This window comes from Erithacus rubecula, assembly GCF_903797595.1.
Source record: "Erithacus rubecula genome assembly, chromosome: 4".
Classification (NCBI taxonomy): Eukaryota; Metazoa; Chordata; class Aves; order Passeriformes; family Muscicapidae; genus Erithacus; species Erithacus rubecula.
In genome coordinates, this window is record NC_136686.1 from 25,529,830 (window position 1) to 25,542,747 (window position 12,918).

Consider the following 12,918-nt stretch of genomic DNA (forward strand, 5'->3'; position numbering starts at 1 on the left):
TTTCTTAGAAGTGAAAGCTATTTTTGAGAAATACAAGGATTTTTAAGTCTTAGACTAAGGGCTAAACCCTGCTCTTGCTCACAACATCAAATTTTAGGTGTAGCATCACTGAAGTTTAACAGAATATCCCCAAGTCAGAACAGAAATTGGACATTGTCAGAAACCATCACCAACCATCTCATCTTTTTCTTTCAAATTACTCCTTTTAGGCTTTAGCAAACATCCTAACTCTTGCATCATGAAATGAGAATATTAATTTAAAAATGTTCAACCAATGTACTCATGAGAAAGCATTGCTGTTCTTCCTATCACCCAAGCCCATTTCATCTTAAACATTTCTGAGATGTTCAAGATGCAGTCAGCACAAAGCAGCAGGATTTTTTGCATATGGCTCACCTGAATCTTTCTTAGAAACTGGGGAATTTTTCTGCTTTGACCTTCCCAGACTTCTGTTTTTCTGATATTTGTTCACAAAGTCCCAGTAAACAGCAGATTTACACAAATATGCGTTACTTATTAATATTTAAGATATTTTCCTGAATCTTAAGGGAGAATTGACATTCAATACAGGTATTGGAGTAAGCACTGCAGGCCTTTGGCTTTCACTGCTGTGGCCAGAAGAGGGTTCAGCGACACCCTTTAGCACAGAGACTCCCAGCTCTTGCTACCTTCTGTGTCCAAAGGTTTTACCGCTCTAAAAGGAGCAGGGATTTCCTCCAGGGATTAAGAGGAGATAAAAACCCAAGACAGAGCTACTATTTCACTACATTACAAAGCAAAAATGGATGAAAATGTCAGTGATTGTCTTTCCTTTTTCTCTTTTGGCAACTGATTCCTCTTTAGCTGTTCTGAAGAGAAACAAGGTCCCTCTTTTTTAGCCGGGTCTGTAAGGACCTGGCCATAGATGGACTTACAAATCTACCTGATACTGGAGCTGCAGAATTCTATATTTATATGGCATTGAGACTCACAGTATTTCTTCTCAATTCATTCCTGCTTCTGCAAGTGCACTGAGCAGGTCCTTGCTATAGGCATGGGAAAATCATATAACCCCAGTTACCAGCAGTCTCAGTGCCCTCATTAATGCCAATGCTCCATCTTAACTAGATTTTCCTGGTTTAGACTGTTGATACACCCAGAGGAATTTCACATCCAGCCCTCCTCAGACTTTTGAAAGATGAGATCAGGCAAGGCATGTGGATCCAAACCAAAGTTCCTGTTGCAGTGGAGTTGTATGAATAGCCTAGAAATTCCCAGAGATCTCTGAACAGAACTATTAAATAATCCAACAGCAGTTCTTTTGACCCCGACACACCCAGATAGCTTTCTTCCACCTGCTTCATCAATTTTTGCTTCTGAACTGTGGGAAAATGAAACAAAGCAAGACAAAGACCTTGACCTGATTGTGCAGCTTCATGGCAGGAAATGTGTTAGCAAAAAAGCATTTCTCTGCTTTAAGTTTTATTTACAATTACACTGGTGGTACCTTGTCTAGAACTGCTGACTGTCTTGAAATAATTTGGAAAGGATGGCACATTTTGTCTCATGTAACGTGCCTCAGCGCTCACCAGTAAAATCTGATAGTATCAATAAACAATCAAAGATTTTATTTTCTTAAGATGTCTAACTGTAGGTACAATCACTCTATGACAGATAAAAAAAGCAGCTTATCACTCACTGACTAGATTAGAAAATCTTTTTCTGCTGGATTTAAAATTTCTAGTGAAATTGGTGAGGAGTGCACTCAGCACATCCCGTTAGCTGAGTCAATTGAAATTGCACCTGTTCTTGGATGCAAGTCATGACAAATGCAACCCATATACATTGTAAAGAAAAGGACTTGTATGCACTTTTTCCAATTAACATCTGCCTTTTGGCAAGTCATTAACCTATTTTCTCACAAAGAAACAGCTTCAATTGTATTATGCATCCGAAGCGTGTAAAAGTCCCTGAGGGGGTACTCTGACAAAAACATACTGTTCCTGGATCCAATGTGAACATACATATTCATTAATTGTTTGGGGCAATGAGTACAGAATTTCTGATCTTTATAAGTCTTACAAGGTAAATAGGTTACATAAAGTTATGTCCCTGGAAATAGCTACATTCTGGCTACTGTCACTCAGTAGAAATAACAAGAGTGATACATGATATGGCGATGAAAATAATTCAGCAACACTGTAAAAAAACTTCCAGGAATCAAAAATAACATTGTTTACTCTAAAAAGAGTGCAGAATATTTATTTATTTAAATTGATATAAATAAAAATAGAAAGTTGTATTTTTCAAATCCCTCAAGCTATATGAATCTGTTCAGGACATCCTAAAATGGCAATGAGAACCTATTCTACCACCATTTTTCCAACTAAAAGATTAATATAATCAAAATTTAAAACTACAGTTTAGATTTCTTATAATGAAGATGATAATGAAAAAAACTAATTATTATCTTACATATGTAAAAACAAGAAACAATCCCCCAAAGACAAGGGAATTGTTCAGATACATTCACCTCCGGGAATTGGTTTTCCAAACCCCTAAATTTATAAAAAATACATCAACAACAGCATAATGTGAATGCTGAAGTAACAACTGGTAGAATTTCTTTCAATTTGGAAGAGCATTTTTAGTTTGAAATGTCTGCTGAAGTAGATTGCAATGAGCTGCTGAGCTACTGCACAGCACTTTGACACTTGAGGAATTTGAAGTTGGGTTTCTCCAGAGACAGTCTCCCAGCAACAACTATTCCTGCTACCACCTTCTCTCTCTCAACACACAAACCTTGGGAATCTACTACAAGTCATTCTTTTTAATAAGTAATTGAGCCATTTTTGCAGTAGCAGGACTGAAAGCTGCAAGCAGTCTTTTTTTTTTCCAACGGGGGGCCTGTTTATATTTAGTATCAGAGGGATAATTAGCCTGAGAGAAACTGTACTGTATCAGGTACATTGTTGAGCTTGTTTAGAACAAGTATGGGCTATCAGTATTTCAATGCATTCTCTAATACAGATAAAATTTTCAGAATTTAGAGACTCACATCATTATTTTTTCACATAGTGCAAAAGCACAACTAAGACTTAACAGCAGTCAGTTTTGTCAAGTTTTATAATTCAAATTAGTCAAGTCACCAGTTATTTGAGAGTATAAATCCTAGAGTAAATGCTTCTGAGAGTTTACTTAGCAGGTGCTTTTAAAGGAAGCATTTCCTTTCCATAAATTAATTAGAAATTATATGGAACAACAGAATAAGATAACTTGCCCACATCAATGCTTTTTGAAAAGAAACATCATGGTAGATGGTTGTGGCTGTGTTTTAGGAGAGCCATCACAGCCTGAGGAAAATACATCCATCCTGTTTTCAACCAACCATGACCAGACATCCTTCCAAGTGTCATCATGCTGAGTTTCAGTATCAACAGACCACCAGACAGAATGACAATAACGTCTCAATTTGGGAATGTTATGTTGGTTCAGCAGATTCACAAACAGCAGAGAAATAAACTTAATTAAGTAGTAAATGTTCCAGATAATAGGTACTGAAAAGGAAGCGGGATTAGTGATAAGATCTAAGGCAGAAGGGAGAATTTCAACAGAGATCTTATTAAAAAATATGGAAGTAAAAGAAATATCGAAATCTTATTGATAAATAATCCTGAAAAAAGAGAAATCTGCAGATTTAAGACATATTTATATATATATATTTAGTCCACCAAGAGAGAAATAAGAAATAAGCAAACATTTTAATAGCGACATGGTTTTGTGTCTCCTAATGGACACAAGAATAGGCAAAGACCACAAGAGTACTTGCAAAGTTAAGTACATTTGATCTAAAAGACAGCATTTACACATCTTTGTATTAAATAGTAGTATAAACAATTGCATAATCAAAGGTCAGGGTGGAATACATAAGACTACCCTTTGACAAAATATCTGTGGTTAGGATGCTGCCTAGAAACAGCTGCATCCAAACATTTTATAAGAGACTTCTTCTTTGCCATAACCAGCAGTGCTCAAGACTGAGCTCCAAATATGGAGTACCTATTGGTAAAAATTAAGAGTTAACCAAGGAAGTCAGGTGATGTCTGGCTATCTGAAGGTGGTTGCTGAGAGAGAAAATAAAAGTTATACAAGAAAAATTGACTGCATGTTTCTGTGGCTTGAACCACAGTCATATTTGCACAGTGAGCTTGTGTACTAAAGTTGAACTCTGTTGATGTTAATGAGGTTCAGCCTAGGAAATGGGCTTTATCTATATACAGTCAGTTGCAGAATTGGATTAAAATGCTCCCCCATTTCAAGTGTCCTATTTTTCAACATATATGTAAAGTTACAGAAATGGATGATTACCTAATTTTGACTGTGGATTTATGGCAGGTGTTCTGTAATTGCCATTTAAAAAAAAATAACACAGACATAAAGAAAATAAATATTTTCCATTAAAAAATAAGACCTAAAATCACCTAAGAATTGCATTTTTATTAAAAAAAAATAAAATAAAATAAACCCCAAATCATCATACACTGCGAAGTTTTTCCTGACTTATGTCTGCATTGATGATGCATTACCTGATGGGGTACATTCATAGTGTGCAAAGCTTGAGCATTCTCTTAGGATAAGAGTCTTTTGTATTTATGACCTAGATTTTGCATTATTTTGTGTTTGGTTCAAATATATTCTTCAGAAGTATAAAGCTGATTTATGTTTTTGTAAATACAATAAGTGAATTTTGATGGGGATGAGATAAGCAGAAGTTTTCAAATGCATCAGTTTTGCAGCTGAATACACATAGATGAAATTACAGCTTCGAAGTTTAAGTGACTTAATTTTTGTATTTGTTACTAAAAGTTTTCACACTACATCCTTTTTGCAATCATTACTAGAATGTTTAGAAGATATAGAATAACTCACTACTTTTTGGTAAAACACTTGAGCACATGTAAGGGACAAAGAACATCTCCGGCATTTCTGGTATTATGTCTCATTTTATTTAGGTGTTTAAGGAATGTTGTCTTAGCCAAAGAACATTATTTTCACAATCCTTGCTTGAGTTTAAAAATCAGTGGTAACCTGCACAATAACTGCTATTCATCTGAAAATATGCAGTTAGTGGCTTAGTTATATTCAAAGATCTTGTTAGGTTGAAGTAAGAGTCCTGTAATGTTCAATGGAAATTATTTAGAAAATACTAGTTTTGATTGGGCTACACTTCATTGAATAGATAACCAGAATATCTGCTTGCTACCAATGTTTGAAACTTTTCTTTTTAATTTCTTTCATTTTTATTACTTTGATGTGATGCTTCTGCTTATAGCAAAATCCAGTGAAGAAGCATTCCTTGTTATTTTATGACACATATTCATCAATATAGTTCATTTTCATGTTTTATTAGTTGCCTTTTGCCTTAACATTTTTTGCTGATCTTCTATGCATTCTTTCAATTTATCTTCAGTACAAGTAAGACGTTGTTCCAGGACTGAAATGGTCTGCATGAAGAAGAGAGTAATTTCAATTGGGTTAATATGACTCACATAGTATTATAAAAGTGTGCAACATAGTAACACAAGAAAAGTAATTTTAATAGCAAAAAAAATATTGTAAGATGGTTTCTTCTTCGCTATTCCACTATTTACAACTGTATTTAAAAATTATGGCTTTGTCTCCATGGAGATTATCTAAAGGATTTTATTTTCACAAAGCATTATCACTGAGAAAACGCATACAAGCATAATGTAAAGTACTCTGAAATACTATGTGCAAGTTGCATCCTTATTTCAATAGAAAAATAGTCATGACTGTGACCACAAATGGTGTCTTTCAGAAACCTAAAAGAAACTTTTAAGGCATCCACAAGAAAAATAATTGAGAAAAAAAATTATTAAACTATTAAAAGACATTAATTCTCTAAGAGATTATCTTCATCAGAAAAAGTAGGTTTTGGACCCAGGCTGGCAGTTTCTTTTCCATCCACCTTACTACACAAATCATTTTCAACTCATGATTTTACTCCATACTTCCCAAAACCTATTTCTGCCTACTTAACATACACATTTTTAACAAAAACCCTCAGCTACTCCATTATAAAGTGATTTGAAGTCACTATATTACAGACTACAAAGAAGTATCTTAAAACATAAGCTAAACCTGATTAAAAAGACATATTGATTATCTGCAAACAAGTGACTCAGAGTCACTGACTGAGACTGAGTATTGTGCAGTTTCATTGGCACTAGGACTTACTGCACTGCTTGGATTCCTACCTAAGCCAACACCTCACACACTAAGTTTGGAAGGGGATTTAATGGTACATTGCAATTTACTTTGTTCATCCCCTGCTAGTGTGTGATTGTTCCAGCTGGAATGTCTGCTAAGCAACTGGCTTGTGACAAAACTAGCCTAGATCTCACTACTGAAAAACAGCAACTCTCTTCACCCAGAGTTAAAAATACAGCAACAATCATTATGATTATGTACCAGGAAGCTTTCACTTTAGCAAACACAATACATGCAATCAATATTTTCTGAAAGGAAAACACCAAAACAGTCACTTGACTACAGAGCTATTCAAAATAACCCCATAGTCTTCAATGTTCTGATTCATGAATATGACTCCAGGGTGTCGCTGGCCTTTGATAGCATTGTCATTTTGCACTGCAAGTGTCACCTGTTATTGTATACTTACTAGAGTTAACATATGCAGCTGCCCCACAATGCGGTCCAAAACCCTGCTCAAGGAGGAGATGCCTGCATGCTGCTCCACATTATCCACAGCTGACTCACTCTCATTCTCTGCCTTCCTTTTTGAACTTCTTGCTGAGGAAGAAACAGAGGGCTCTTCACTTCTGCCAGCACCCTTGAATATAGAAACATGATTTGAAGATTCAGCTGCCTTTGTCTTCATTTAAGTGGAACCATACCATAAGACAGACAGGATAGTCAAAAGTCAGGCTTTTAACTTAAAAAAATCTACACATAAATGTACGCACACAATGATTTGCTCTTTGTACCAGGTCCAATTCACTTCAATTTGTTCTGACCTAGTTGTGATGGATAAGGCAATAAGAGAAACCTTAGCAGTCTTTAGATACATGTTTAATGTACAGATTGAAGAGCTACATGCTGTACCACTAGGGCTTGAATTAAAACTTGAATAAATACAATTAATGAGGGGTGTTTTCTTCAAAAAGATAGCTTTGGCTGACAAAGAAATTCACTCATAGTAGTCATATGGATGAAAAATCCACATATTATTAGATGACCACAAGCACTTCTTCCAACTTCATAGTATGAAACCTTTGTTCAGTATGAATTAACCTCTTATTTCAGCATATAAAAAAAAGTAGTTTTTAGTTGTTTGTTCAGTGATAGGACTTTTTGAAAAATTGATTCCTTCAGAAAATGGGAGAAGAAAACAACAGAAAAGACCCACACAATGCAACGTTGAGAGAAATAACTTGGATGTATTGCTTCAGGCAACATGAGAGAGCATGATCTTCCCCATCAATTTGGTTTTGTCTGGGCCTTGAAGTTCTTGAAGGTATTTTTGAGTCATGAAATGTTAAATCACCACTAATTAATTACAAAGTCCTTTGCAACAATTTTACCTGACTTATTGAGATTTCTTTGAAATCTTCTTATATCTTCAGACAATTTTAGTTTACTTTTACACTAAAATAAATTGTGTTAATTAGGTTTTACTATTTCTAATTACATTTGATATATCTAAATTTACAAAATAAACCTTTTAAATGGTTACAATTAAAGTATTCCACTGGAATTTATTGTCAGCCCATGAAAACATCCATTAGCTATGCAAAGGGGAAATTTTAGTCTCATGTGATGTATTTAAAATACACAATATTTACAATGTGTCCAAAAAATATTTATGTTGTACAGCTGAACAAATTTTCAAAAGAGAGAGTAATAAAATCATTGTCAAACATTAAAAAAATCTCCTAAATCTCTAAAACAATCCTGTAGAATGTAAATTGCCAGGCAGAATTATTGGCAGACTTTTACAAGATTACCTAGGCATGTCAATGAGTTTCTGTCAAGAACAATTTACACACAGTTGACCCTGCCTTTGAACCACCTAGGATCAGAGACTGATGGATTAAATACCGTCACTATGATAATGTAACTATTTTAAATTTAAGCAACACTAAATCATATCCATATTACTATGAACTTATACAGCTGCATTATCCACAATAACATTCCTGTGTCTTCAGTGCCATCCTGCATAGTCCTGTGTGGTGGGAAATGGCTGAAAGCAGAGACTGTGTTGAGGTAAGAGAGCAAAGAACAAAGTCTTACAACCCTCTCTGGGTGAAAAGTTCCTTTCTGCAAGGACAGGTTTCAAGCCCCCAGGCAAGGACCCAAGAAGTGAAGAGCATGAGGTTAGTAGAGACAGGGGCAGATAGCCAGGCATGTACTTCAGACCTTAACTGACAATGCTACGAAACCAGAGGGAACCCATCTCGAGGTTTGGTAGCACCACAGTCCTATCTCATGGTATTCATTGACATCACTTTCGTTGATTTCTATATGAACAAAGAAACAGATAAATTCACAGCAAGATACTTCCAGTTTCCTTTCAGCCTTCCTTTCTGTGCTTGGTGACTGACTTAGGTAAATGAACCAGGCATGTCAAATAATAAATGGCTGATGCAACTAATACTGAAATCTATCAGTGATGCATATTGATAGCAGAGTGGCAAAAATAAAACTCTGCTAGACATCAACCTAGGGATTTCCAACATTAAACATACAAGGCTGCTCTACAGAAAGTCCTAATGGTTATAACATTTGCATTGGACTAAGAGAACTGGCCTTCTCAGTTCAAGTCTATTTAAAATCATGAACCACAGAGCAATGCTTTGTCGCCCAGGCTGTTGTCTCTTAAATGTCCAGAACTTTGGAAGAAAGGGTACTCTCTTCAGCCATGCTGCCCAAATCATGCCACAGAGAAAGCTTTAGTTCAGTGGTTAGAATGCTCAGCCAAGAGTGAATAAGTCCTGTCCCCATGAAAGGCTTTATATTTTACATATAAGGGAATAAAACTAATAAAAAATACAAAAGAGAAAGGATACGAGCCCAGAACTTTCCCACCCCTAACTAGATGATTTAATTGCATCTCTCCAATACCATACACTTAATTTTTTTCTCAGCATGAAAAAAAAAAATTTGCTATGTCAACTTCTAATTATTCCAAAAAGTTGTATATTGCAAAAGAGTAACTTGCTAGCACAAAATGAAATAGAATACAAATATTTTTGGACAAGATAGGTAGACAATTAACTTCTCGTTTAATTTTACTTGGCATTAGCTCCTTGCTTTAAAGTTTTAGAAGTCTTCAAAAAAAAAGCATTTCAAATATCCTGGAATATTTTGGTTCTTAATGTATCCTATGTATTTTTAGGATAACATGTAAGTATATATAGGATTTTATCTTAAGTATAGGTTGTATCTTAAGACTGTCCATATTTTTCCTTTACAAAGATTTTGTGGTATGATATACTGTTAATGCAGTCATAGAAGAACTCATATTCACTGTTTTTTCCAAATTATAAAGATGTATCTGAGGTTCTTGGGAAACAGTATTAATGGAAGGCTTTGGCATGTTTACTAAATCACAAGATGAACATAATCTCAAATGCTTATTAACATGAGAAACATTACGTTTAATTTGACATTCAAATGTTAAAGACAAAATATTGTCATGCATTAAAGAATTCCTGCCTTACAACCAATCACACTATGAAGAATGCTCTTGTATCTAACTACAATGGGAGAGTCTGTTAGAACAGACTTCACAGTGATATTTCTAGAAAAACAGGAAGTTAGGGAGCTTAAAGAAACCTTGCTCTTGTCTCTAAATCTTGACTCTTTGCTCAGAAGATTTCCAACCTCAACTGGAATTAGCTAACTTTGACAGAGAGACAAAGAACTCAAATTTTAGGAAAATTGGAGGTCTGGTAGATGGAACACATTGCAGGAAAACCAGACAGAGCCCAAGCATTATACATTCTGCATGGCAACAATAAACCTGCCCAGTTATCACATGCCTTAAGAAACACAGGCAATTGATATAGGAAATTAAAAGCATCAGTGAAAAGCACTCGGTGCAGGGACAATTTATAAATCTTATGCAATCATATTTTGTAGATACCTGTAGGTCTTCTCTGAAAATTATAGCATCTATTCTGATTTTAATCCAACCTAAGGAAGAGTAGGGCTCTCAGAAGTAATTCAGTTCCTGAAAGCTCCAGGAAACCATTTGCCAGAACTTCTCATCCCAGGTTAACACAGCTCTGCAAGCTCACACTCCTTAACTCTGATGGAAATAAGGAAGTGTGACACCTGGGCTGGAACCCAGGTCTTCCCAGACACCAGTATTAAGAAGATCACTGTAAAAAAACTTAGTATTGTTTGACTAATGTTCAAAAATCTACTTGTACTAAAGTTCTGGGAAGTACATCCATTTTCTTGCCTTTGAATGATAAAAGCAACTAAGTGGCACAGACAGAACAGAGTAACTGCAAACTCTGATACTCACTGACTTGGCTGAAAGGCATTCTGCTTTGCAAGTTCAGTGTCCCAAGAATGGGCTATTAACCTTCCAATACTCAAAATTAACAAAAAATAGATTTAACATTCAATGACACTCAAAAATTGCTGTCTGTGATTTAGGATGATTTAAAATTATTTTAGATAAATAGAGCAGGAGAGGAAAACAATCTGAGGTTATTAGACATTGCTAAGTTCCAAGAACAGTTCTACTCTGTTTCTGTTTCTTTTCAAAACATATTACTGCACTTCACACTGAAAATTAAGTAGAAATTTCAATTTAAGTTCCCACAAACTGGGAGCCTGAACAGATTCTTTAAAAACAAGGAGGAAAACTGTCAATCCAATAAAGAGAGCAATACTAAGCTACTAAAAAGTCTCACCACTTTTTTCTTACAGTAAAATTGATCCAAAGTTCAATATATCAGACAAATAGGCTGTGAAGGAATGTTTCGTATCTCAGTAAACTGCCACCAGCATTGCCAGTCATAGTGGAAAAATCTTCCTGTAATGTACCATGTTAAGCAGCAAATTGAGATTTTTCTGTTACATATTCAGACTTAGAAGCACAATACAACATGAAAGCATTTACAGAAGTAAGGCAAAAACCTTGATGTTTGTCAAAACTCAAACACAGATAACTGAACTTTCAAAACTTGTAAAAGAAATTAAACCATTGAGACCATTTCAAATTTTCAACTCTAATTGTGTCCAAAATAGTTATTTTTATTCTAGAAATTTGTAGAGATTTTTTTAAACACTGTCAGACATTAAGTATGTTGCTATGACTTTAAGGTTATCTGCTTTATATTTTAACCTTTCCTAATATCTAACTTTACAATCTCCTCCAGCTCAGCAAAGGGTCCAAAACTGCTGAAATCTAACATAACGCTCAAATGCCAAAATCCTGCTGTAAAGGAGTGACATTACTGTCAATAGATTTCCTTTACTTTTGGATGCCAGCCAGTTCAAGTCCAACACTTTCATTCAGAACATTTTATTTCAAATGAAGTTTTTAAAAGAAAGTCTATCTACTCCCAGTCTCTCACATTAAATGCTTCAAGAATTAAATGTTGTCTTTCCTTCAAATTAGCCCCTTTCTAAAGTACTTGAAATGCTATCAATTCATAAACAATCCTATATGTCACTAGCAATGTAGTAAAAATGTCTCATAATTAAAAAAAAAAAAACCACTATTCTCAGTCATCAGATCTTATTTTGAGAGAATACATTTTAATAAGGCAATCAATTTTAAATTGTTACTTCTAAGCAAAGCAAAGAAGAAAATTAAAATGTGTACAGTGTTTCCATTCACAGCCCATTAGTAATAACATAAACCCACATTTGGGCATCTTCATGCAAGTTACAAATAAGGAGAAGAAGGAACAGATTTAATTAATCAATAGGAAGTTATTACCATGACATTACCAGCGGATGTTCAGCAGAAAATTAAATTTAGCTTATAAAATGATGTCACAAACAGCAAACCATAATTGCTCATCTTTGTTTTCTGTCAAGCAAAATAGCTAAAACTCTGTGGGTGGTACTTGACCAATTTGTGAAAAATCCTTGCACATAACCTTATCACCTCTGCCTGTTCCCAAATGTTTTCCCATGAAACATTCACATAGCACATAGACCCAAACACTGCATCCCAGTCTCCCTTTGCTTCATGACTGTTAAAAATAGAATCTGAGTAAAATCCAACCATATATAAGGTTGTCAGAGCAGTTTTATCTATAGAAATAAAAAATTCCCTCAAGAGAAAAAAAAAAAAGAAGGAAAAAAAAACCAAGACTCTGTCACATCAACAGGCTTCCACCTTCTACAAGCACCAAAGCTGGAAACTACAGACCACAGCTTCTAAAAGCCTATCTTAGAGATCTCATAATTAAGATGGGCTTATAAAAAAAGTGACATTGGTAAGCTTCCTAATGAATCACAAAAATTGGCATGGCCTGCTTTTTAAAAATAAACCTTTAAAATTTGAACACATGGTACATTTGCCTACTAATAGTAAAATATTTCTGATACTGTGATTAAAACAACTACAAATAATTAGTCATAAGTAGGGCATTAAGCTCAAACAGACCTAAGAGCAAAGGCATAACATAGTGGTGTCCCACCTTACCAGATGATGAAATCCTGTGTTTTTGGTTATTTAAAATCATGAAAATTTCTCAGGAGTAATAGTATCATTGCCACTGGTTTTTGCCTCCTCTTGTGAGCCTACCCTCATATAAAATTGGTTCACGGTGGAAATGCTAAATTCAAGAGTTGTTTTTTCTGTGGGTTTTTTCTGGGGGGTTGGGTTTTTTTTGTAGGACATTAATTACTCACAGATTGCTTCTA

At 34.9% G+C, this 12,918-nt stretch overlaps 2 protein-coding genes and 1 long non-coding RNA gene across 6 annotated transcripts in view; 1 reads left to right on the top strand and 2 right to left on the bottom strand.

The window, feature by feature from the left end:
• Nucleotides 1–12,918, top strand: part of LOC306800726 — a 599,049-nt gene that overhangs the window by 417,997 nt on the left and 168,134 nt on the right. The window lies entirely within an intron of this gene.
• GALNT4 (polypeptide N-acetylgalactosaminyltransferase 4) overlaps nucleotides 1–12,918 on the bottom strand; it is a 372,781-nt gene that overhangs the window by 323,078 nt on the left and 36,785 nt on the right. The gene's annotated exons all lie outside the window — the stretch shown is intronic.
• The window catches only part of POC1B (POC1 centriolar protein B), a 48,484-nt gene continuing 37,271 nt past the window's right edge, over nucleotides 1,706–12,918 (bottom strand). For 2 of the 4 annotated variants that reach the window (XM_079303024.1, XM_079303022.1), the window contains 2 exons: nucleotides 6,680–6,850; nucleotides 1,706–5,483 (listed from right to left, as the gene is read on the bottom strand). In XM_079303024.1, coding sequence (XP_079159150.1) covers nucleotides 5,376–5,483; nucleotides 6,680–6,850 — 279 coding nt within the window. In that variant the 3' untranslated portion in view covers nucleotides 1,706–5,375. Of the gene's footprint in view, nucleotides 5,484–6,679; nucleotides 6,893–12,918 lie in introns of all 4 variants that reach the window. The other 2 variants (XM_079303023.1, XM_079303021.1) reach the window with 1 other exon arrangement.